Source organism: Leptodactylus fuscus, chromosome 3 (genome assembly GCF_031893055.1).
Source record: "Leptodactylus fuscus isolate aLepFus1 chromosome 3, aLepFus1.hap2, whole genome shotgun sequence".
NCBI lineage: Eukaryota > Metazoa > Chordata > Amphibia > Anura > Leptodactylidae > Leptodactylus > Leptodactylus fuscus.
Window position 1 is genome coordinate 74,476,155 of NC_134267.1, and position 26,126 is coordinate 74,502,280.

Below are 26,126 nucleotides of genomic sequence, written 5' to 3' on the forward strand. Positions count from 1 at the left end.
TGATTGCCATAGATACGACCACCAATGCAGAAACTTTCTAAGGTCAGAAAATCAGCCATGATTTCTTTATTGTGGCCGGGATATCTTCTGATACATGTAGTGTCCCTGCCTGATAACCCAGGTACAATAAGAAAATCATAGCTGGGTTCCTGACAAGTCCCCGACCATAGAAAGTTTCTGCATTAGTGGTCGTATCCATGGCAACCCATCAAGATAAAAGACTGTCAGCATTAAGAAAGTTAGAGAAAATCTTTAAAACTCTGCAGAATTTTTAGTTACTTATATTTGCAAAAATGTTTAACTTTTAATTATCTACAAATATAGATATGACTAGCTATAACCCGCGACTTCGTCGTCGGCCCCCTGATGCCTGCGCAAACCACCTGCAGAGCGGCCCATGGGCCCCAACGCCCCTCTACTTGTGGCCAGAGCGGGCCTGCCCCCAGTATCTTGTCCCCCACCCCATCTCTGCCCCCAGTATCTTGTCCCCCCATCTCTGACCCCAGTATCTTGTCCCCCCCCCCATCTCTGCCCCCAGTACCTTGTCCCCCCCTCCCCATCTCTGCCCCCAGTACCTTGTCCCCCCCTCCCCATCTCTGCCCCCAGTACCTTGTCCCCCCCTCCCCATCTCTGCCCCCAGTACCTTGTCCCCCCCTCCCCATCTCTGCCCCCAGTACCTTGTCCCCCCCTCCCCATCTCTGCCCCCAGTACCTTGTCCCCCCCTCCCCATCTCTGCCCCCAGTACCTTGTCCCCCCCTCCCCATCTCTGCCCCCAGTATCTTGTCCCCCCCTCCCCATCTCTGCCCCCAGTATCTTGTCCCCCCCTCCCCATCTCTGCCCCCAGTATCTTGTCCCCCCCCCCCCCCATCTCTGCCCCCAGTATCTTGACCCCCCCCCCCCCCATCTCTGCCCAGTCAGCTGAGTGGGAGGCGTGGGAGACCCGGCGGCTGCTCTAGCAACCTGACGCTGGCAGCCTAAGTCAGTGTAGGCGGCGGAGCTGACCATGAGGATGCGTACGCGCAGCGGGGGACAGACGGGAGGCGCGGACCAGGTAAGAGGAGGGGGCGGGAGAGCTACTGTGAAGGATGTTTGTGGCCACGAACCGGGGAGCTAACGGGGGTTACGCAGTGTGTGCCACAGTGTGCAAGGGGAGGGCTATGGCGGGTGTCCGGTTCCCGGGCACCTTCCATAGGCAATGCGCCACCATAAGCCGTACAACAGCGGCGTATTAAGCCATGGTGCAGAGGGTTTCAAAGAGAAGCGATGGCTGGTATTGCAATAGGAGGCGGCGTATATTGCGGGCGCGCGCCATACCAACCCCGGCGGTATGGGACCTGGTAGTACGGCGTATGTGGGCAAAGTGTGAAGTGAGGTGCAAGTTATTGTGAGGTGTTTTGCGGAGGAGAAATAGATGGATAGGGCAGTGAGGGAGATGGGTGTTGTTATTGTTATGGGGTGTAAGGTGTTGGTGGTTTGTGGAAACAGAGCGGAGTGTAGAGGCCAGAAGTCCTGGTAATGCAAGCATGCTAGGGGAACTTAACAGTGTCAGGTAGGTGGAGGGATCGAGCAGACGAAACAGCCGGGAGGTGTGAGTGCCGTCGGGGAGTGTTGCGGGCTGGAGTGAGTCTTTCGGGTGCTGCGGCCTAAGGTGGAGGCGCAAAATGGTGGCGTGCTGGAAACACGTTGTGTATATGGCTGAGATGCGCATGCTCCTGTGAAGACAGTGTAGTGGCTGGGTGGGTGGTGCCGCGGATCCTCACAGCGGTGGGAGTCGGCAAAGATGGCTGTGCCAGACAGTGAAAGAGATAGCCTCCTGCAGTATGGGTAAGGTGAGGGTGAAAGTCCTAAAGTGTCTATAAATGTGAGTGTGTGAGGTTAGGGGCTAGGCTATAGAGGGCAATATGAAGTTTTGGGGCTTGCTGTGGTCCAAAATGTGTGACACTGCATTGATTCTGCTGCGAGTTTGTGTTTTTGTGAGGGTCCTGTGTGAAACGTATGTGCATTTTCGGGACGAAAAGTAGCCTATTGCGCAATCGGGTGTATTAACTATGTTTGTGGAAAATTTGAGCCAAATCGGTGGAGCGGGTTTTGTGTGATTGAGGAACAAACATCCGAACATCCAAAAACACAAACTTTCACATTTATAATATTAATAGGATTAGGTACATGGGAATACCCCTTAAAACTGTCTGGCCATGTTGGGACGTGTAAAACTCAAGACATTGGTCCAGATTGACTAGTGTTGAACAACTAGACACTGGCATAAACCTGACATGTTTGGTCCAACATGGTACAGAAAGAAATATAATCCTTTAATAGTGCCATGATGGGGAAATCCAGTGCATTACAGCACCAGGGATAGTACAGTAGTATATTGCAAGAAAGAACTCATACAAGCTCAGAATAGCTGATAGAAAATAAACTAGGAGTTATAGCAACTAAAAAAAGGAAAAAAAACAAAACAAATCAGGATCATTTAGTTATCTGTGTGAAGTGATACTGATTATATAGCCCAACTACATTTGGAGGACATGAGGAGGGGGGCACAGCATGTAGACATAACAGGCAGAGTCAGCTTTTTGCAGAGGTGCTCACATGCTCACAGCTGTTAGTTCAATATTCATTCATCAGTTCCTTACCCACAATATGCACCATCTTTCATCGCAAGCCCTTCTTACCACTGTCACGTGTTCTATCCGCCCAAAGAAGTCTGAAGCCATCCAGGGAAACAAGGGTGCTGATTATTCCTCCATACTATCAGCCTTTCTTGCCATGCTTCCCTTAACTTGTTGGGGGGAGGAGGAGGAGATAGGTAGGTTCCTAGGTTTCAAACAAGCCTTCCACATGTACACAGGAAAAGAAAAAAAATCCAGTATGTCGGCTACAGGCATCTTCCAAGCATAAACAATAGACACAGAGGATTTTCTTTGAAAGAAAGATTTCCGAAATTCATGCAAGCTTCTCCTCCATTCTTCTCATCTGCCTCTCATTGTCCAGGCTTCCCTTAACTCGTGGGGGGATGATAGGTTCCTAGGTTGTAACCAAGCCATCCATATGTACCCAGGAAATGCAGGCATCCTCCAAGTATAAACAATAGACGCAAAAAAGGATACCTTTGAAATAGTCCTCAAGTTTTTTCCAGTTCAAATAGTTAGCTATTCATAGTGCAAAGGTACTTGCGTAGAGGATTTTTGTAGATACAGACAAAAAGAGTGAAAAGGAAAGATAAAGGTCGCTATCAGCTTGGAAAAAAGTTATGGCTAAAAATTTTTGACAAGCTAAACAAGGCTTAAATGTGCCATAATTTACATAAAATGTACCAGTGTTGTAAAAAGGTGGTATAAATACAGAATAAACTTTATATTTATAGATTTATCATCCAGCATCAGTCACTTTGATATATCTGATGCATTTTGCAGACTGCTCAGGTTTGCACTATTAGTAAATCTGGAGTTATGTCTTGTAATTTTTGTTGGCTCTCCATTTTCAAAGATGTTTGAGATTAGTTATTTCTCCACATGTACCCAAAACAAGTCTTCTAGAGCAAAGCCTGTTTTTCTCAATTCAGAACCCCCTCCCCCCCAATTCCCTTTGGCAGTACATGACTACAATCTTTATAATACATCTTCTTGAAACGCTGTTTGTAACAAGACGTTTATGCTATTCTTTATATGTATTATAAACAAAATCAAATGATTGAACCTCTGTATAGTAATTTGGACTAATTCAGATCTTTTGAAACATACAAGGTCATAGATTTTGCGACGCACGGGATTCTATAGATCCAGTCTATTGTGAACCTAACATCATGACTTGTGTTACAATTATTCGGGGGCCTAATTTTGATCCCTTTGGAATAATAATTTGCAGTCCAGTTTTCAGAGGTATATACAGTATGAATGTCATTCAATATACCATGTGATTTTTATCATCGTCTTTATCTTACGTCTGCTACGTGTGTGTTACGATTTGCTGAGAGTGATCGCGCATCCTGGTTAAATGTTTGGAAATTTCTATTCCCTAAAAACCACAGCCAATAATCTTCCCTTCTGCCAGCTGTATTACAAATATGGATTTCTGTGCATCTGCCTTTTGCCAACTGCTGGCCATTCTCTTTATCAAACATATCTTCTATCTGCATGGCCACCCTTAACATATTGTTTTAGGCGTGAGGATACAGTACCGTGTAGTCTGCTAGGGTATGTTCACACGTAGGAATTTGCCATGGATTCTACCCAGAATATGCCTTCCATAGTCTTCACACAACCATCTCTCTGTAGAGTTCATCCATACAGTTCCTCTTGCTTCCACATTGTATATGGTTAGCACACAGTTCCCTCGCCCTGTACTAGTGTCATCTGAAATACCAGCTACTAAATCCACTTCCACGGACTTTGCATAGATGTGGCAACCAGCATTGGTCCGTACCATTACTATAGTGGCAAATCAACTCCATATCATGCAAGCTACACCTGCATCCCAGGAACCTGCAGAAAATATTAATGTTCCAATGCAGGCACCACAATATACCACGTGGGCCTGTGTGCTTTCTGCAGTGAACCAATGCTACACGTAACATCAGATAAATATGGCCTGTCATTCAGTGAAATGATTTTTAATAAAAGGTCTATATTAATTTTTAAAAGGATTAGCACCAGGTCTCAAAAAGCGCAATAAATAAGTACATACAAACATATAGTAAAAGGAAAATGTTCGTTGTTGTACCGTGTTAGCCAGTGGGTTGGAAATCTAAAAAAAAAAAAAAAAAAAAAAAAAAAAAAAAAAAAACACGAAAACTTGGTAATCTTCAGTAGTTGATACCTTTTTAATGGCTAACTCATAATGATGACAAATGGCTAACGTTTCGGAACGCGTGGCTCCTTTCTCAAAGCAAATATAAAAACATTTTTGAAGGATGCATATATATATATATAGAGCAGGCACAAAGGGTGTTAGATTTCAGGAGGAGGGGGGGGAGTTAGTAATTGGTGAGACAATGTAAGCACTTGGCAGAGACAATGTGGTAATTGGTAGAGACAATGTAAACACCTACAGGTCCTTATCAGTTCACACTGTAAAAAGACATGAACCCCTGTGATGCATTAAGTCCACACTCTAGTGTCTGAAGCAGTGTCATGAATTATTAAGATACAATACCAAACAAGAGAACAATCGAGTGCCCCTGGTTGTCACATATAACCCCCACCTGGAGACGCTGAGAGGTATCACATGCAAATTACATCCACTACTGCAAAAAGACAACCGTCTAACATCCATATTTCCGGACCCCCTCTCCTGTGCTACAGACAGCCACCAAACCTCAGAAATATGGTGGTCAGTAGCTCATTATCATCCCCAACCAACACAGGAACATTTCCATGTGGAAATAAGAGGTGCAAAACCTGCCCCCACATACTGACCACTGACAGGATAGAGATACCAAACTCGAACAAGGAATATAACATTCCAGGTACCTTCACCTGCAGCACATCCAATGTAGTGTATTTAATTATGTGCACCAAATGTTCCACTGAATCTGTATGTTGGAGAGACCGGACAGCAGCTTAGACTGCGTATGAACTCACATCGCCATACAATTAGAGAACAAAGAACTGACCTTCCTGTGTCAAAACATTTTTGCAGGGGGGATCACAACATCACCAATGACATGAAAATTCTGGTTTTGAGAGGGAATTTCAGATCAAAGAGAGAACGGCGTATACATGAATATAAATTCATGACACTGCTTCAGACACTACAGTGTGGACTTAATGCATCACAGGGCTTCATGTCTTCAAAATATGCATCCTTCAAAAATGTTTTTAAATTTGCTTTGAGAAAGGAGCCACGCGTTCCGAAACGTTAGCCATTTGTCATCATTATGAGTTAGCCATTAAAAAGGTATCAACTACTGAAGATTACCAAGTTTTCGTGTTTTTTTTTTACAAACATATAGACACATACATCATCTGATGTTACCAGGAGCATTTTGGTTATCCATATCTTTTCAGCCACTCCAAAGATAAGACCGCTCAAGGTTTTTGAAGCTTAAACAGGTTGTCCAGGAACAACACATACTCACCTGTCCCCAGTGCCTCCCAGTGTGGTCCGGTCCTGCTGCTTCGATGTTTTCTTGCGGCGGAAGTCCTCTTTGGCTGTGAAGTCCCAGGTCCTTTCCTTAGGCCACCGATTGGCCACAGGACTGCTGAGGTCATACAGTAGTGTAGGGAGAGAAACGTCACAGGTAGTGGCATCCCGTGTCCTTTTCTAAGGCCACAAAATGGCCTCTGTGGTCATGTGAAGCGTGGAGCAGCAGGATTGGACCACATTGGGAGACACTAAGGAACTGGGGGCAGGTGAGCATAGATTTAGTTTTTTTTCTCCTCTCTCTCTAAATTAAAAAAATTTATAAATTATTTATCTTGGGCAACTCCTTTAAAAAGGTCTTTTAGTCAATTGGATGGAAACACTGCATTACATACAGCACATTAATAGACCCTAATTTGCATAAACACTAATCGGGTTTACATGTTTGGGAACAGCTGAATGGATTTAGATAAACAAAACACCACACACAGGAATTTTAATCACTAGCTTTTTAATGAATTAGAAAAACTTACTGCTTCTGTCTGACAATGGCTGTCGAGAACTTTATGGAGTCAGGTTTTGGGAAGACTATTAGGCCAAGTCTCCGACCCCACAGCCCTAGTTGTCTGGGGGGGGGGGGGATTCCAAGTGATAGGTATTTGCAATATAATCGGCTTTCTAATATACTGTCAATAAACATTTTGACTCCCTGCCTTCGAAATCCCATAACTTTTTCAATTATCTGGTCCTAAAGCCATGTGAGCCACTCAGGAGTTTGTTCTGGAAGCCTCATGATTTGGCCTGAAGACATTCCCTCCTCTGGTCCGGTCCTCCTGTTCCGGTCAAAAAAAATAAATAAAAAAATTGAACTCACCTTTAGAATGACTGACTTTAGAAGGGCAAAATCATTCAGGAAAATAGTTACTTAATTCAAGATCTCCCAGAGTATCCTAATTGCAATGGGTAAAATATTGTCCCAGGATCTCAATAAGGTCAGTGGAGTCTGAGCTGTCGTCTGTTGCAATAATAATAATATGAGTCACCTGTTGCTCACCTTTAAGGCTATGCTCACACATTAGAAACCTTTTCTGCCGTGTGACTTTTCCATGTGGTTAGGCACAACGGGATGCATATAAAGTGAATGTGGGAGGAAAAAAAACAAAAACAAAAAAAAAAAACAAAACACCACACACATTAAGGCCAAGGCCCCACGGGCCAGAAACACCACGCTAAAGCGCTACGGGAACGCATCGTAGTTCTTCCCGCGGCACTGTGAACAGAAAGTTCACAGAGTTTTCCTCCATGGACTTTCTGTTACAATTTTATCTATGGGAAAACCATCGGCGTTTCTGTAGATATTAATGACATTCTGCAATTTCCAAAATTGGTGCAGTTTTGGAAATTGCATTGTGTTTGCGCTGCAGATTTTACCGCAAAGTGGGCAAGGGATTCACATGAATCCCATCCACTTTGCTGTTACTGTATAACGCCGCGGTTTTTCCCGTGGTGTTTCTGCTGCAGGCAAATTGCGGTGTCTCCGGCCCCAGCCTGAGACCTGCTAAGAGCATCCTTTTGGTATTCTGCATAACTCGTCCCTTTGATCCTGATCACATAGCTTCAGTGCAAGAGTGAACCATGTTAAAATTACCACCCAAGAGTAGATTGTGGTTAAGGTTTGCCAATATAGGCACCTGCAAGTCAGAGAAGAAGGACCAGCAGTCCACATTAGGGGCATAGATATTATAGATACGAATATCATCCTGTGGACCCTGCAAAACCACATGAACAAAGCAGGATTAGGTCAATGCACACAGATTTTTTTTAATTTTTTTTTTTATGTAGATAGTGGGCCTCATATAGGGATCACAATGTTCTTTTTTTTTTTTCTTATCAGTATCTCTTTGTAGAACGAGAGGAAATCCACACAAACACGAGGAGAAATATACAAACTCCTTGCAGATGTTGTTCCTGGCGAGATTCAAACCCAGGACTAACCACTGAGCCACCGTGCTGCCCCGCACACAGTTTTTTTGCCGAGGATGTTGACGCTGAATCCGCCTCAAAAAAAAAAAAAAAAAAAAAAAAAAAAAACACCTCACTATAGAGTTCTATGTATTCTGCTATTTTTTTTTTCCGCTAGCGGATTTTTTCCACTAGTGAAAAAAAAAAAAAAAAGCAACATGATCTTTCTTCAGGCGGATTCTGCCTGGAAAAAAGCAACGGGAGTCAATGGGAGATGGAAGAACCACTGGAGGTTTTTAACGCTGACTGTGTTGGAGGAAAGCCAAAAACTAAAAATACCTCAAAAAATGCTCCAGAAACCACTTCAAAATACAATTTCCTAATGTGGATTTTTTCCTCGTCAAAAAACTCAGAGTGCATTGACCCTAAAAGGGTGCATTCACACGGAGGAAAATGGTGAGGAAATTGGTGTGGAATTTCAGCGCTGATAAAAAGTCTCCCATTGACTTCAATGGGTTCCTTTTTCTGTTAGCATTGAAGTCAATGGGAGGCTTTTTTCCCCAGCACTGAAATTGCACACCAAATTCCTCACCATTTTCCTCCGTGTGAATGGACCCTTAGGAATTTGGTGCTGGGGGTGCATTTCTCACCACTAGGGGTACTGGGGGGGGGGGGCATTCTCACAGTACAGCGCTATAGGCGCTGCTGTGAGTAAGGGCGTTCCTGACTGACTGTCAGGAACACCCTTATGATGGTGAAGAGCTACGGTTCCGGGACCGATAGCTCTTCACCTGGGGCACAGATCGGGAAAGATAACAGTGCGCCAGCGGCCATTTTTTGGGTAGCCGCTCTTACAGTTCAATACAGGAGCCGGCCGGCAGCCATTTTTGGGTAGCCGCTCTTGCAGTTCAATATAGGAGCCGGCCGGCGGCCATTTTGGGGTGGCCTCTCTATGCTCCTGTATTGAACTACAAGAGCAAGAGAAGCCAGAAGAGGCGGAGTTGCTGCAGAAGAAGGAGGCAGCGCAGGAAAGAGCTCTCGGGCAGCAATGGGGATGCGTTCATCGGCCTTTCAGCGCTGGGGCCCGCCCTCATTGCTGCGCATATCTCATTTGCATACCGGCTAAAACTGGTATTTCTACAGAACGGCGCGGTGGAGACCACTAGCCTTTCTTAAGGCTATTCCGACGTGGTAATTAGAAAAAAAAAGTAGTTTAATGTTAGAATCCCTTTAAGCCACTTCCGATTCATACAGTACGTGATAGACAGAAACAAGTTACTGATCAAATGTGTACCAGTTAGGGATCTGAGAGAAAGCAGGCATGGGGTAGAGGAGTTTAAAGTGACACATCAAATGTTTTCATGCTTTTTCTCAGATACCTAGAAATTAAGTCTAAGCACTGTAGTTGCAAATACAAGTTGAGTTTTGTACATAACATTAGACTTAGTTGTCACATTAGCCATTTATGCTGGTAAATGCTCCTAGCTCATATGCTGAACAAGGATATAGGAGACCCCTTTGAATGCTCAAAATGGTGTCAGCAAACATGCAGAAGTTCCAATGAGAGACAAATTCCATTTATTTGGGAATTTATGAGCAAATGTATGTTGTGTGTTGCACAACTCGGAAATTTATATTCATTACGCACTGGGAGATCTGTGTGTATCTGCCAAACAAACACAGCCTTAGGGTGCATTCACACTGAGTAAACGCTAGCTTATTTTGTAGAGTAAAATTACACTTGTAAATTTTGCTATCCCATTGACTTCAATGATATTTTTTTACAAGTGTAAAAATACGCCTGTAAAAATACGCCTGTAAAATGTCATTGAAGTCAATGGGATAGCAAAATTTACAAGTGTAATTTTACTCTACAAAATAAGCTAGCGTTTACTCAGTGTGAATGCACCCTTACAGAACAGGGTAGAAGTAGGGAAGATACAATTGACAAAAACTCTTCAAGAGGTTCTCGAAGATCAGATGTAGTTTACAAATTCAAAGAGTAGACCACCAATATCAGACTCTAATACCCAACACCCCACCATTAGCTGAGTTCAGCACAGTGCACAAAGCCAGAAGCAGACAGGTCCATGCACTGTGCAGAAGCTATACTTCAGCCTAGTACCATTTTACTTGAATGGGAGCCAAGTTGCAATAGCATGGAACAGCCACTGTATTCACGGAGGCACCGGCTTCTAGCTCTGCACATTCTGCTGAAACAGCTGATAACTTTCCATGCAAATACACTAATTTCAATGCCAATAACCACCCAACTAATGAATACACGACCTCCCAACTGGATTTCAACTACCAAAGAGAGAAATTTCACCACATGGAACACAAAAACCCAATATTTAAAGTGATTCTATCATTCAAAAAATGCATTTTTAGCTAAACATATGTCTGAGCAGCCTTTAAAAAGGCTATTCAGGTGCTGCCTCTAGTACTGCAAATGACCCCACTTTTTTTTTTTTATTAAAAAAAATAATAATGAAGAAATAGTATATGTAAATGAGGCTCACCGAGCACCCTGGGCGTTCCCCAGGGCCTCAGAGCACGCTCCAAGTCATACCTCAGAAAACGCCCCTCCAATGCTTGTGCTGACACAAATTCAGCGCCAAAAAACTGTGTGAATCGATCTTTACTGCCTCAAAAAGAAAAAGTGTCAACTCATCCAATAAGTGTTTTTATGATTGTATTTCGTTCCACAGCACTTTTTTCCAGGACTTATTAGTTGATAACCTATCCTTATAATAGATTATCAGTGGAGGCTGGGGCCCCATGTAGCGTAGATGCTACGATTCTGCAGCAGCATTTTACAGTACCTGCAAAGGGAATGGAATTCTGACTAATCCCATCCACACACTGAAGAAAAATATTCAAAGCGGACATGCTGAAATGTCAAAAACCGTTGCATTTTTGTAAATCGTAGCATGTCAATTGAAGCATAAAGTCTGCAGAGTAAGGCCTCGTATACATCTGCATCGGTAATCTGTTTGGGGGAGTCCGCATGAGGACTCGTCTGAACGGACTACCGATTGCATTTGCCAGCAATGTGCAATGAAAGCACATGGACCCCCTAGACTATAATGGGGTCCGTGTGCTTGGCGAGATCTCCACAGGGAACATGCGGACAGGAAAGTACTTCACAATCTACTTTTATGTCTGCATGACTCGTGCGGAGAACTCGCGGCAAGCACACGGACCCCATTATAGTCTATGGGGTCCGTGTGCTCTCACTGCACACTGCTTGCCAATGTATTCAGTGGTCCTCATGCGGACTCCCAAACGCAGATGTGAACCAAGGGTAAGACCCTTGGACTTTCTGTGAAAAGCACTGCGCTTTTTGGCTGCAGTTTACCATGTGGGGCCTTAGCCTTAGGCCCCACATTGAAGAAATACAGTTTGTTTGTTTTTTAAGCCAAAGCCAGGAGTGGACTGAAGAGAAGGTAGAAATATAAGAACTTCCAATATAATTCCCATTCCATTTCTAGCCAGTCTTGGCTTTGGCTCAATAAAACCACAACAAAATCTGCACCAAAAAGCGGTTATTCCACAGTGTGGGGCCCAAGCCCAAAAGTAGTTAAAGTGAAGCCGATCAAGGTACTCTATTAAAATAAATTTGTCAAGCTGATTTGTCAGAAAGTTGGCATCTTGAAAGCCATCAAACTGTTGAATCCTATCAACTGTCGTATTGGAACTGCATTAGGAGTTTATATATTCATATAGAGGTACCAGGAAACCCCAATTCTTATGATAAGTGGGTGTCTGATTCACTAATTACCCCTCATCCTGTGGATGGGGATAACTTCAAATTGCCAGAATATACTTTTAAGAACACAGATACAGAATAAACAGATCCAAGGGCTCCCAAGAAGGTGCAGCTGCCTTGCCTGCACAACAGAGCTACAGGTACAGCCACCTTGGGGATCAAGGACCTGATGTTTTATTTACATCGGTATCAATGGACTTTCAGGGGAAAGGCAGCAAGCGTAAGCATTGAAGTAGTGGCCACCCTATTCCTTAGGCCATTACATTGTAGTAAAAGGCTTTAATATTTAGCCTATGAAAGCAAACCACCTTCTTTAATATGAAAGACATAGTGTGACTCAAGCAGACGGCCATAAATCTCAGCATTGTACCAACTGTTCTGCTATAGCACAAGTCACGTGAGAATGAAAATTAAGCATGTTGGATTTCAGCATGCCAGATGCTTCTGATCGGAGATAAATCGCCTTTATACGATCCATCTTCCAGCTGTCATGCTATTATATTTGGAATTAAAATTTGACACAAATGATCTTAGTCTACAGTAGAATAAAATGGAGGTTAGACAGATGCTATAATCCTCTATACAGACAGATGGACTACAGGGCTCTCTCTGCAGAGATGCTCTCAAAATCAATCACTTAAGGCTCTATTCAGACAAATTACGTTGATGGACGGTTTTTGTTTTTTTTAATGGACGTCACAAGACTGCATTAAAATCTATTCATGTGAATAGGGCTTTCTACACAACACATTTTTTGACTGTTTTAGCAGGTTGTCAAAAAAAAACAAAAAAAAAAAACTGGTACCCCCATGGATGCAGAAGAGCACCATGTAAATGTCCCTACAGATACTAGGCGGAATCCCAGCTAGTGCCATATTACACATGTACTATTGCAGACCTGACACCTTTGTGATGGAGCATTCCTTACCAGTAGTCTCGTTAAAGCTAGGGGTGGGCACATGCTGAAGGGTGGAAGACCAGCCGGCCTCATCATCCAGCTCGTCCTCGGGCTGTCTCTGACAGGCAGCAGCAGCATCACACATACTCGTCCTTCCACCTTCCTGCAGGTTATCACAGGGCTGGGCGATCCCTTCAGCTTTTCCTCTCCTCCTCTTGTCCTTCCCGTGGATTGCACTGCGCCTGCCGGCTTTAGGCCTGGAGTCAGTGCTGAGGTGATGTGAGCCGGTCGGCTCTGCCTGCTCCCCTGCCTCAGAGCTCGCCGGCTTTTCTGCTGCATCATCGTCCTCGGAGGAGCTGGCTTCAGCCGATGAATCTGGGGATGTGCTGTAGAAGGGATTACCACTGCTGTCCTCTGATTCCCCGAAAAGGTCATCGGAGATCTGCAGACTCTCATAGCGGGTGCGGGCTGCCTCCAGCAGAGACAAGGCCACCCTCTTCTCAGGGCTCTCTGCAACCTCAGCCGGCATCATCGTAATTGTTTCCCTGCTTATCGCCAAGACTATGGAAGTGACTGCTGAAGGCAAGGAGATCTGAGCACTTCCTTTCTCCACCCTAGGTCCGCCTCTTTTCCATTTATCCTCTGGGCGTGAGCGCTCACTGGTTCAAAGACATCTGAACAAGGTCCCATAACAATGACAGGTGCTGTTACCGCACCTTCTAGGATGTGCTCTAGCGCCTTCTTATCGAGGATGCAATAGGAGTCAAGCACTGACTAGCAGAGCTCCATCTATTCACCCTGAGCAAAAAATTCTGAGGCTACATTCACACCTGGGCTCGTTGCCCGTTCAGCCATTGCATCCCCCATTAAGTTTGAAAAATGCTGAGAGAAAAGTCCTGCAAGCAGAAATCCGGTGTATCCCATTATAGTCTATGCAGAAGAACTGAGAAACAAGCACAGGTGTGAGCCTAGCATAAGACTAAGTTCCCACTTGCTCTCGCCTCTCTGTCTTCTGCGTCCGCGGACCCCATAGATTATAATAGGGTCAGCAGGGTGTCCTTCAGGTTTCCACTGACTGAAACCGGCAGGACTTTTCTCTCTGCATCCTCTCTGCAATCTGCGTCACATTTTCTAAAGACAAAATACAGAGAGAGAGGGGCACCGAGCCGACCAATGTGTAGAAATTATGGGTGAAAGGTAGGTAAGCAGAAAATTGGCCGCTCACCTGGAAGAGTTGTGTGTGACACAACAACTCTATGACGTATAATATTGGAAGCAACAGGGACACGGGCAGCCGCTGGAAGGAACGCCTGCAAGACGTCAAAGCAATGAAGCGAAAGAGGGACCGTCCTCCTTGTGGAAGATGAAAGGAAAACCGCGCTCGCCCAGGTACAGTGAAAAGACTTTATTTTACACAACGCATTTCGAGCATAGTGCTCTTTCTCAAGTGCATATGATCAACCTTCCCAAGTTGAGGGTTAGTGCTTGAAGTAAACAACGTTTCCTTTCATCTTCCACAAGGAGGACGGTCCCTCTTTCGCTACATTTTCTAAAGAGACTCTTGACATAGATGTGAACTTAGCCTTACCAATATAAATGTTGATCCACCATTAATCATTCTCTGGTTTGGAGAGTACAAGAGGGAGTTGTAAGCCTTGCTCTGTCCTCCATGTTGCTACTCTGATTTTTGGTCACATGGCCAACTCTGCTCTACTCCTGTTGCTTGTGCACAAAGTAGAGTTATGTTGGGAACCTGAAGAAGAGTCTAAGAATGGGTTCACACTACTGTTGTTAATGTCCGTTGCTGTCATCCAACAGTATTACAACAATGGACATAAATTGTGGCAACATAACAGACAGTCTGTGGTTGATCCCATTGAAACTAACATAAACAACATGACAGGCTCTTACTTCCATCATGTTTACTTCTGTAGGGGGGTGTTCACACTACCGTCAGTGTCAGTATTCAAAATCTTGCACGGATATTAGGAGCGGACACTAGCTGTGTCCGTGACACTTGTCATTCACTTAAATGGCAATCGGGTGCGTTCTTTTGCACTCCGTGCCCTTCCTTCACTGTCCGCTTGTAAAGATGTCCGACTTTTCAAGCGGACAGAAAAACCCAACATGTAGGTTTTTTCTGTCCGCTTGAAAAGTCGGACATCTTTAGGAACGGACACTTAAGGACAGGCACGGAGTGTAAAAGAACGCACCCGATCGCCATTTAAATGAATGACAAGTGTCGCGGACACAGCTAGTGTCTGCTCCTAATGTCCGTGCGAGATTTTGAACGGACACTAGGAGCGGACACTACCTGTCGGACACTGACGGTAGTGTGAACGCCCCCTATCGGAAGAAAAAGTCCTACATGCACAACTTTTTCTTTCATCAGGAAAGTAAACAAAAATGACGGAAGACAGCGTCTGTTATATTGTTTACATTAATGTCCATGGGAATGGACACAGACTCTGTTACTCTGTTACTCCTATGACAGATGACAGCAACAGACATTAACAACGGTAGTGTGAGCCCACCCTAAAGGTAAACCGGGAGACAGAATCTAGCCAGGGCTGGCCCACAGGTAAATCCCCTTGTGTTCCCCCAACTCACCCTGGCATGACACTGTACACTTCAACGTACTTTATACAGATATTCATCATACAACATCTCAACCAGGCTATGCAGTTGTATAACATACTGGTTAGATCAGCGGTTCTCAACCTGTGGGTCGCGACCCCGGCGGGGGTCGAACGACCAAAACACAGGGGTCGCCTAAAGCCATCGGAAAATACATATTTCCGATGGCTTTAGCCGAGGAGAAGCCGCGCTGCCTTTGCAGCAGGGTAGATCCTAGTGGGGTGAAGGACCTGTGATGACGTCATGACCATGTGATCAGACTCTGGTGTGGGCGGAGCTATTCAGTACAGTGCCGAGTTACACAGGAAGGGAAGGCTGCAGTGAGTGGAGACTGGAAGGTAAGATGGAGGGAGGAGACAGCATGTGTAAGCAAGGGGTGGGAAGGGGATGCAAGCAGTGTGTGAGTATGATAGGAGGGGATGCAGGCTGTGTGTGAGCAAGATGGGGGTGTTTCAGGCTGTGTGTCAGCATAATAGTGGGGTTCAGGCTGTGTGTGAGCGTGATAGGAGGTTCAGGCTCTGTGTGAGCAAGATGGGGGACATGAATCTGGGGGCAGAGATGGGGGGGACATGAATCTGGGGGCAGAGATGGGGGGGACATGAATCTGGGGGCAGAGATGGGGGACATGAATCTGGGGGCAGAGATGGGGGACATGAATCTGGGGACAGAGATGGGGGACATGAATCTGGGGGCAGAGATGGAAGGGGGACATGAAACTGGGGGCAGAGATGGAGAGGACATGAATCTGGGGGCAGAGATGGAGGAGGGACATGAATCTGGGGGCAGAGATGGAGGGGTGACATGAATCTGGGGGCAGAGATGGGGGGACATGAATCTGGGGACAGAGATGGGGGGGACATGAATCTGGGGGCAGAGATGGGGGACATGAATCTGGGGGCAGAGATGGGGGACATGAATCAGGGGGCAGAGATGGGGGACATGAATCTGGGGGCAGAGATGGAGGGGACATGAATCTGGGGGCAGAGATGGAAGGGGGACATGAAACTGGGGGCAGATGAAGGGTGTATATGAAACTGGGGGAGAGATAGAGGGGGGACATATAATTTAAGGGTGACTGTAGGAGGATTATACTGTGTGGGAGCACTTGAAAAACGAATGAGAATGGGCGGAGTCAACACAAAAGTGGGCGGAGCCAAATTTGTCGCGGCGCACTCTGCGCGACGCACATTTTATCCCTCTTTCTACTTTTCAAAAGTTGGGAGGTATGGGTTGTAGCAAAATTAAGGCCCGTTCACACAGGCACAGAGGGGCAGATTATGGTGCGAAATCCACGTCATAATCCACCCTCTCACAATGGAGGTCTATTTAGACCGCCAGGCTTGTTTTTTGCGTGAGCGGCATGTTGACGCTTACGGAAAAAAAAACGTGGGCTGCCCTTTCTTCAGGTGGATTCCACAGCTCGGTGACCCGTGGCGTCCGCCTGGCGGTAGCAACCTCCCGAGTCGTCCCATTAATTTGAGCCGACTGCGGGGGAGAAGCCGCGACAGTCGTGGCAAGCGTGTTTTGACCCAAGAGTGATGCGGCTCCCCGCGTCACTCTCAGTACCTAGATCCGCTATACCACCCCCTGTGTGAACTAGCCCTTACAGTTATGAAGTAGCCACCAAAATAATTTTTTGGTTTGGGGTCACCGCAACATGAGGAACTGTATTGTGGGGTCACGGCATTAGAAAGGTTGAGAACCACTGGGTTAGATTATTTAAGAATCTATCAGTTTATGTTTCTATACAGCAGACAAACTGGTTGGTTGAGAGGACATCTAGGCATAAAGATCAACTCAAGGCTGCTTTAACCATAAAATAAATGGTGCACTTGCATTGGTCGCTATGGTAGAAGTGGGCCCATTGGGACAGTTCCAGGGCCACAAATGCCATGAGGCCTCAGGTAGCAGATTGCTGAGTCCCTGAGGGGGCGGCACTGAGACTATTTGTTGGGGAGAACCTTGCAAGATACGTCTCACAAGGTTCACCCAGCAGTTTTATTCAATCCGAACACATCCAAAATGGGACTGCTATTATTACACTCTGAGGTGTCTGCAGACCCATAATGAACGGAGGGGGGAGATGATTAAACATAATAAACAGTGTTACTCACCTCCCTTGGGCATCGGTCTTCGGGCCTCTTCCAGTCTCAGAGACATCATTGATTGATGTCAAAGACTGCTGAGGCCCATGTAACCCTTGTGACTATTGATTCCCAATCACAGGCCTCAATGGTCTCCGATATTATTCATGTCTTTAAGAGTGGAAGATGCTCAAAGATTGGAGCATAGGAGAGATGGGTAACACTGTATGTTAAGTTTATTCCACTCTCCTGTGATATGCTGGGGCCACTGTGTGACATTATGCTATCTAGTTGACTGCCATGCGCCATTATACTGTGCGGAGGCCACTGCGGCACATTATACTGTGTGAAGGGGCCCTTATGGTACATTATACTGTGTACACTATTCTTAAAGAGGTTTTCCAGGAATGGAACACCATGAGTTACTATCATTTTCATGGTACTATACAGAAAAGGACCTATCCAACCAACTTCTACAGAAGTATCAAATGGATAAAAGGATCCGCGCTTACCAACCGTAGTTCTTGTTGCATTCGTTTATTAAAGCCTCACACACAACGCGTTTCGAAACCGGAAGCTGGTTTCTTCTTCAGGTGCACAAAGGACATCATTTTCATTATCATTTTCATTTCATGCATCTCCTTCAACCCACTCCTATAGTACGGCCAAGATTTGTCTATAGTACACCATAGCCCACTTACCATTGATCCTCCCTTGATGGTGGTTATCTTCAACTTGTTCCTTTTATATGGCCATCGGCATAGGCTGCAGCTATCTTTCCAGCTTTAACTGTACGCCTGCTATCCTCATAGCTTTGATTTACTCAGGACCCTCCTGCAACACTTCCTGGCAACCCCTCCATCACGCATCTATCTCTGGAAAATAGTTGGACTGCCCTTTCTATACTCTGCTGTACCTGTGCCACTTTTCTGTCCTCCCTGACGCCTAATCCTGCACCTTGGTACCCTGGCGCAACACTGATTTCTGGTTACTGATTCTACATTCTGTCACCGCTCCCTCTCTAGGACTAATGGCATAAATCCCATAAATCCTTTTTTGTTCTTTGTGTTTTCACTGGCTCATTACATCTGACCTGCTGATAGGATTTTATGATAATTGATAATAAAAAGTTTATGTTTTACGTATTTGGTCACATTACTTTTTTCAATAAGTCTTTAAGACACGGCCATTTTTTTGAGGTTCTGGCTAATGGCATAAATTGCCAAATCTTTAGGACAAAATTGTGTGAGCATATATCAAGGTACACCCCAGATTCAGAGCTTATGAGGGAAAAGAGATAAAAAGTAACCCCCCCAATCAAAGGAGTCACAGGGAACATAATATGGAATTTATTGTACTCAATGCATTCAGATTATCACCATTCATTATTCGTTCACATCAGGGAAAACTAATTATCACTATGCCCCTGATAAATTCTTTGAGGGGTACAGTTTTAAAAATGGGGTCACTCCTTAGTGGATTCCACTTTATTGGTGCAAATGTGAGCTGACTGAGGCACCATTTTCCAAGGGATAGCCAACACCCGGAGCAAGCTCCAGGGTCGGGATCCCGTTGGCATCACAGTGGGGAGCCTTGCGAAGGCTCCCCGGCCTGTCATTCAATGGATTCTATTGCAGGCTATGTCATGTAGCCTGCAATAGAATTGCTGGGGTTTTTTTTCAAAGTATTACAATGCATTAGCATTGTAATGCATTACATTAGTGCTCAAACCCCATGAGGTTCAAGACCCCTAGGTCTAATAAATGCATTAAAACATTTTAAAAAAAAAAAAGTTAAACTTACTCCCCGTCTCTAGAACACATATAAAATTACTTAAATACTGTGAAACACCTAAACATATCTAATATCTATCTCTATGTCTGAAAACACATGGTCTACAAATTGAGAAAAATATTTTTCTTGTACAGTAAACACCTTAGTAGGAAGAAAATAAAGTCAAAAGTGCCAAAACTGACGTTTTTCACTGTTTTGCCTCTCATAAAAATTAAATAGAATTAAAAAGAATAAACTGTTATCAAAGCAATAGCAATTCCCAATAATGGTATAACTGAAAAGTACACCTGATCCCGCAAAAAAAAACCCACCCTATACATCTCTGTACACAGAAGTATAAAACAGTTACGGATATCAGAATATGGCGACTTTTTGAATAAAAAATTTTTGGCACAGTTTTGGATTTTTGTTAAGGGGTGAAAATGTAAATAAAACCATATAAATTTGGTATCTGTGGAATAGTACCGAAACATAGAATACAGGTGACATGTCATTTAGGCTGCACAGTAAACGCTGTAAAAAAGGAAGCCTGTAAGAAAGCTGCACAAATGCACTTTTTCTTTAAATCCACCCCATTCTGAATTTTTTTTCCAACTTCCCAGTACATTGTACAGAATAATTAATGGTAGCATCAAGAAGAACAAAGATTAAGACCTCATATGGCTCTGAGAGTGAAAAAATGAAAAAGATATGCGGTTTGGAAGGGTGGAGGGGGAGTCAAAAAAACGAATTGAAAAATGCCCTCAGCAGGAAGGGGTTAAGGCTATATACTGGTTGCAAATAGATGACTGATGCACCGCTTTGGACACGTACAGTACAGACCAAAAGTTTGGACACACCTTCTCATTCAAAGAGGTTTCTGTATTTTCATGACTATGAAAATTGTAGATTCACACTGAAGGCATCCAAACTATGAATTAACACATGTGGAATTTTATACTTAACAAACAAGTGTGAAACAACTGAAAATATGTCTTATGTTCTAGGTCTGGGTCGGCAACCCCTGCCACGCGTGCCAAGAGTGGCACGGGAGGCTTATTTTGCTGGCACAGCAACCAGCCCGCTACCTTCATGCATTAAATTGAGAGAGCGTCCCTTCAGTGCTCTGCTAGAGCTGAAGTATAGGACACGCTCCCTTCTCTCACTGCTCTGCGGGGAATGCAATGTAGATGTGGAGGGAAGTGCAGCACCAAAGAGGGTGGCTAGAGGCAGAGGCATGTCCAGAGGCAGAGGACAGCTGCTTCACCGAAGCCAGGCTGCAGCCAGCAAGACCCAAGATGTTCCCTATTCTAGCCAGCCTAGAAAAACTCCCCCATCGAGGCCACGGTCTTTGGTGGTGTGGAGAATTTTCAATGTTTGCACACTTTGCAACTCGAAACTAAGTAGGGGCTCTGAAAAGAGCAACCTTACGACCACTGCCATGCACTGTCATTTGGAATGCAAGCATTGAGCTCAGTGGGAGAGAGCAAACGCAGGAGAATCGTCGTCCAGCGTTGCCGCCACTGCCTCTCCCACTGTTGCCAGTGTTGGCGCTGCAGTCCAGACCACCGGCCAGGACACCTCCACATCTGCCTCTGTCACTTTGAGGACTTCTCCCTCATCCTCCCCTTTTCCTGCCTCAGCTCCTTCTCCTGCACCATCATGCGCCTCTTCCCAGCAACCCACCATCTCCTAGACGTTTGAGCGCAGGCAAAAGTACAGCGCTACCCACCCACAAGCCGGAAGGCCTGAGTTTCCACAAGCCGGAACGGCAACATCTCCTGAGCCAGGAGTTTGGAGATGTGCGCTTTTAAGGCCTTAAAAGCGCACATCTCCAAACTCCTGGCTCAGGAGATGTTGCCGTTCCGGCTTGTGGAAACTCAGGCCTTCCGTGACCTGATAGCAAGTGCGGCACCTCGCTATGCTATCCCTAGCCGTCACTACTTCTCCCGGAGTGCCGTCCCCGCATTGCACCAGCACGTGTCATGCAACATCAGGCAGGCCCTAAGTTCCACGCTTTGTACAAAGGTCCACTAGACCACCGACACGTGGAAAAGTGCATGCGGACAGGGACGCTACATTTCACTGACGGCACACTGGGTGAATGTAGTTGAGGCTGGGACCGGGTCACAAACTGGGGCGGTCTACCTCGTATCCCCGCCCAACATTCCTGGCAGGGGTTCTGAACCACCACCGTCACCGTCACATCGACCCCAGCTACCTGCTGGAAACGCTGCAGCACTGGCGTGGGGAGACGTCAGCAGGCCGTGCTGAAGCTCATCAGCTTGGGGGACAGCCAGCACACTGCCTCCGAGGTGAGAGATGCCCTCCTCGATGAGATGTCAATATGGTTTTCGCCGCTGCACCTGGGCCCAGGCACGGTCCTGTGTGTGATGCGAGAATCCCTCATCGCCTTGCATTGTACGCTGAGGAGTCGGGCATAGGAGCAGAACCATCCCACCAGGACAGTCAGTGCACACTCCTGTCCGCTTCACAGCGTAAAATGATAGAGGAGGAGGAGGATGACGAAGTGGCAGATGATCTCATTGTCACACAGGAGGCTAGCGTGGAAGTTCATTGCGTCCCATTGCTGCAGCGCGGATGGGGCGAAAGGGAATAGGAGGAAGAGGAGGAAATGGAGAGTGACCATTCCGGTGGGGGCAGCGAAGTCATGCCAAGTAACACTTTGGCACACATGCCTGAATTCATGTTGGGGTGCTTTTCACGTGACAAACACATTGTCAAAATCCTGGAGAGCATCCAATACTGGATTTTTGCAATTCTCGACCCCCGGTATAAAAATAACATCTTGACTTTTATTCCGGTAGAGGGGAGGGCCAATCGCATTAATGATTGCCACAAGCAACTGGTGCAGAATATGTTTCCATCAACTCTTGTTGGCGACAGAGAGGAGAGTTCCTTCAAGAGGCTAACAACTGCCATCTGGTCCACACCCACCAGATGCACACTCTCCAAGGTCTGGGATACGTTAATGGCACCCCCTCGCCAAACTACTGCCACTGAGGGGTCTAGTGTCACCAGGAGGGACAAATATAGGCGCATGTTGTGGGAGTACCTGGCCGACCACAGCCCTGTCCTCTCCGATCCCTCCGCGCCCTTTGAGCCCAGTCACATAAATTACCACTAACTGTGGGTTACACATGTACTTACATTGCTTCTAATGGAAAAGAACATGTGTATCCAGGCAAATATTGGTAAGCGCATGTGGCTTGGAGTGCAGTATGACAGCACCCCTATGTTGTGGTTTGTGCTATATGACTTTAGTGTAGGTGTTGTCAGCTTTACAATTATTGACTGGCACTCCGAGGACCTCATCTTTGATTTTTTAATTTAAAGAGGACCTTTCACCATTTTGCCCACAGGCAGTTCTATATACTGCCGGAAAGCTGACAGTGCGCTGAGTTCAGCGCACTGTCGGCTTTCCCGATCTGTGCCCGGTGTGAAGAGCTTACGGTCCGGTACCGTAGCTCTTCTATGGTCAGAAGACGTCCTTCTTCACAGCACAGCCAATCGCGCTGTGCTGTGAGAGCCGGGTTCCTCCCAGCTCTCACAGCACAGCACGATTGGCTGTTCTGTGAAGAAGGACGTCTCTGGCTAACTGTCAGAAACGCCCTTCTGACCATAGAAGAGCTACGGTACCGGATCATAAGCTCTTCACACCGGGCACAGATTGGGAAAGCCGACAGTGCGCTGAACTCAGCGCACTGTCAGCTTTCCGGCAGTATATAGAACTGCCTGTGGGCAAAATGGTGAAAGGTCCTCTTTAAAAGGATTCTACCACTAAAACAACATTTTATCTATTTACCATGTTGGAATAGCCTTAAGAAAGGCTATTCGTCTCCTATCTTGCTCAGTCACCTCCGGCCCACCATTCCGTAGAAATACCATTTTTTACCGGTATGCAAATGAGTTCTCTCACAGCAATGGGGGCGTCCGCACTATTGCAACGCCTCCGTCTTCAACAGCAACTGAGTCTTCTTCCGACTGGGGTCACACTCCTCTCTTGTTCGCATGCGCAGTACGCTCCTGTAGTTCCGGTGTTTCAACAGCTGTCAAGCTGGCCTGCTGCTGAACTCGTTCCTCACGCTTTGCCCGTGATTGTTGCGGTATCTCAGCAGCTCGCTGGGACGCCATATAATGAGCGTGTTGTTGGCATTGATGATCCGCATGCTCCGGCCTTTTGGCAGCTCTCAAGCTGGCCTGCCGCTAAACTTGTTTCTTGCACTGTGCCTGTGATTGTTCCAGTATCTCAGCAGCTCGCTGGAAAGTCATATAATGAGCATGTTGTTGGAGTTGATGATCCGTCTGCTCCGGCATTTCGGCAGCTGTCAAGCTGGCCTGCCGCTGAAATCATTCCTTGAGCTGTGCCCGTGATTGTTCCGGTATCTCAGCAGCTCGTCGGGACACCATATAGTGAGCGTGTTGTTGGTGTTGATGATCCCCCTCAGCTCCGATTGAGAACTCTGTGACTTCTGGCTCCTTCATAACTCTCGTTGTTTGTGACAAATTAGATTTTCTTTTTCCAGGCATGTTGAAAATTGGCAAACTGCCAATTTGGATTAAAGGTGATTGCCCATGTCAGTTTTTCTGCAGTGCCTGGTCCAAATCAGATAATATGCAGATATGTGTACACTGAGAGTTAGCATGTGTTTATACAGAGGGATAACAACCCTGGCTGACATAAGGCTGCTGCTAAGAGCTGTTTAATATAGTATGTGAACCTAAATTCATAACAGTCATGAAGCCATGTCATTTACCGGGATACAAGGTAGCCTATATATTAATCGAGGTTACAATCTATGTGCCGAATTTCATCCAAATCTGTTCAGCCATTTTTGCGTGATTGAGGAACAAACACACAAATATCCAAACACACAAACTTTCACATTTATAATATTAGTAGGATTGTAAATGTATTATGCATCCCATCCAGGTGTACTTATTTTAGTACATTACCAATTATAATTCCTTGTACCCTGCTGAATTGGAAGGTAGGTACTGATCTTTTTGTGGATGCAAGGTGATAGCTAACTTAAAGGGGTATTCCCACGTCGCATAATCACCAGTCTTCACTGCTGTAAAATCTTCTTTCTTCCTGGTTTCTTGCATCATTTGGTGGGCGGGGTTTCACATGCAACCTGCCGTTTAGCTCCGCCCACCACATAGCGTGATCCTATGGGGTGGCTGAAGGGCCTGTGATGTCATCAAAGGTCCTTAAACACTATATGGACAATATTGGACTATGAAGTACAGGCAGGAGCAACTCCATTCTGTGTTACATACAGAGACTGCCTGTCTCTGCCATAATGAACACAATTGAATTAGCTAGAGTGATAACTGGGAGAACAGAAGACGTTCAGAAATGAAAGCAACTCCCCTCCTCTATCAGAGATCAGGGAGCTAGGTCACGTGGTATAGACACAGGAATAGCTAGAAACACAGGCTTGCTCCCGTGCACTTAGCCCCTCCTCCCTGGCAGCAGGCAGCTACATCACTTGAATTTTGAGCAGATAAGTCAAGGGCTGTGTCAACAATTAATTGAATAAAGTAAGATAGTGGACAAACAAAGCAGTTTTGCTGAAGCAATGTATTTAGGAAAAGTCTTACATCCACATTAACAAGCAGTATAGATAGGAACCTTCTGATGGGACAACCCCTTTAATGTAGCAATCCATTGCAGTCTGTAGGTTTAGTATACAGTCTGTGTTGAGAGTGACCTCTAGATTCCAGTAAACTGTGGTGTCTAGTAAGTCAATTTTATGCGAATCTGGATGCTTGGTAAATTGTAACTTGACCCATATTGAACTGAAATATAGATGAAAGCAGTTTAGGTTGTCCAACAGACTTTCCCATATGCAAAAAATATCATCAATGTATCTTTTCCAAATATAGCAATGATTACAGAAGAGTGTGTTGTAAACAAACCATTCCTCGTACATGGAATTGTAGGTATTTGCATATGGTGGCCACTATATTGAGGTATAGAGGCTTTTGACATCAGTAGCCAGTATTTCCTCTTCATAGGAGGAAGACTCCTAATCCATTTAAAAAAAATCTCAAGTGTTCAAAAGAAAAGATTTGGTACATTAGATTAGAGTAGTGAAAATATTTTCCAATAATTTGGACAAGGGAGAAGGGTCTATGGAGGCCACTAGGGGTCTCCCAGGTGGGTTGTGTAATATTTTGTGGATTTTTGGTAACACGTAGACACCTGGTATGATTGGATTAGTCTGTATCAGACTCTGATTCAGAGATTTTTTATCTCTGAAAGATAAAAATCTACTGTTAAGTACAAGATACTCAGAACAGTGCATAATAAAAGAAAAAGCAAGCAGTACAAATCAAGTACAGTAAAGCGATATACTGCTTCTCCTCTTTGTGTTTATACACTCCTATTCTACAGTCTGGTAAGATTGATTTCGCTTATAGTGCCTGTTCATTTCCACTTTAATAACATGATATTACAGTCCTATGAAAAAGTTTGGGCACCCCTATTAATCTTAATCATTTTTAGTTCTAAATATTTTGGTATTTGCAACAGCCATTTCAGTTTGATATATCTAATAACTGATGAACACAGTAATATTTCAGGATTGAAATGAGGTTTATTGTACTAACAGAAAATGTGCAATATGCATTAAACCAAAATTTGACTGGTGCAAAAGTATGGGCACCTCAACAGAAAAGTGACATTAATATTTAGTAGATCCTCCTTTTGCAAAGATAACAGCCTCTAGTCGCTTCCTGTAGCTTTTAATCAGTTCCTGGATCCTGGATAAAGGTATTTTGGACAAACATTTCAAATTCAGTTAAGTTAGATGGTCGCCGAGCATGGACAGCCCGCTTCAAATCATCCCACAGATGTTCAATGATATTCAGGTCTGGGGACTGG

General features: G+C 45.1%; 1 protein-coding gene across 1 annotated transcript in view; it reads right to left on the reverse strand.

Moving 5' to 3' along the window:
• The window catches only part of PGBD5 (piggyBac transposable element derived 5), a 35,640-nt gene extending 22,300 nt beyond the window's left edge, over positions 1–13,340 (reverse strand). The window contains exon 1 of the mRNA XM_075267796.1: positions 12,750–13,340. Coding sequence (XP_075123897.1) covers positions 12,750–13,251 — 502 coding nt within the window. The 5' untranslated portion in view covers positions 13,252–13,340. The remainder of the gene's footprint in view (positions 1–12,749) is intronic.
• Positions 13,341–26,126: the final 12,786 nt, after the last annotated feature.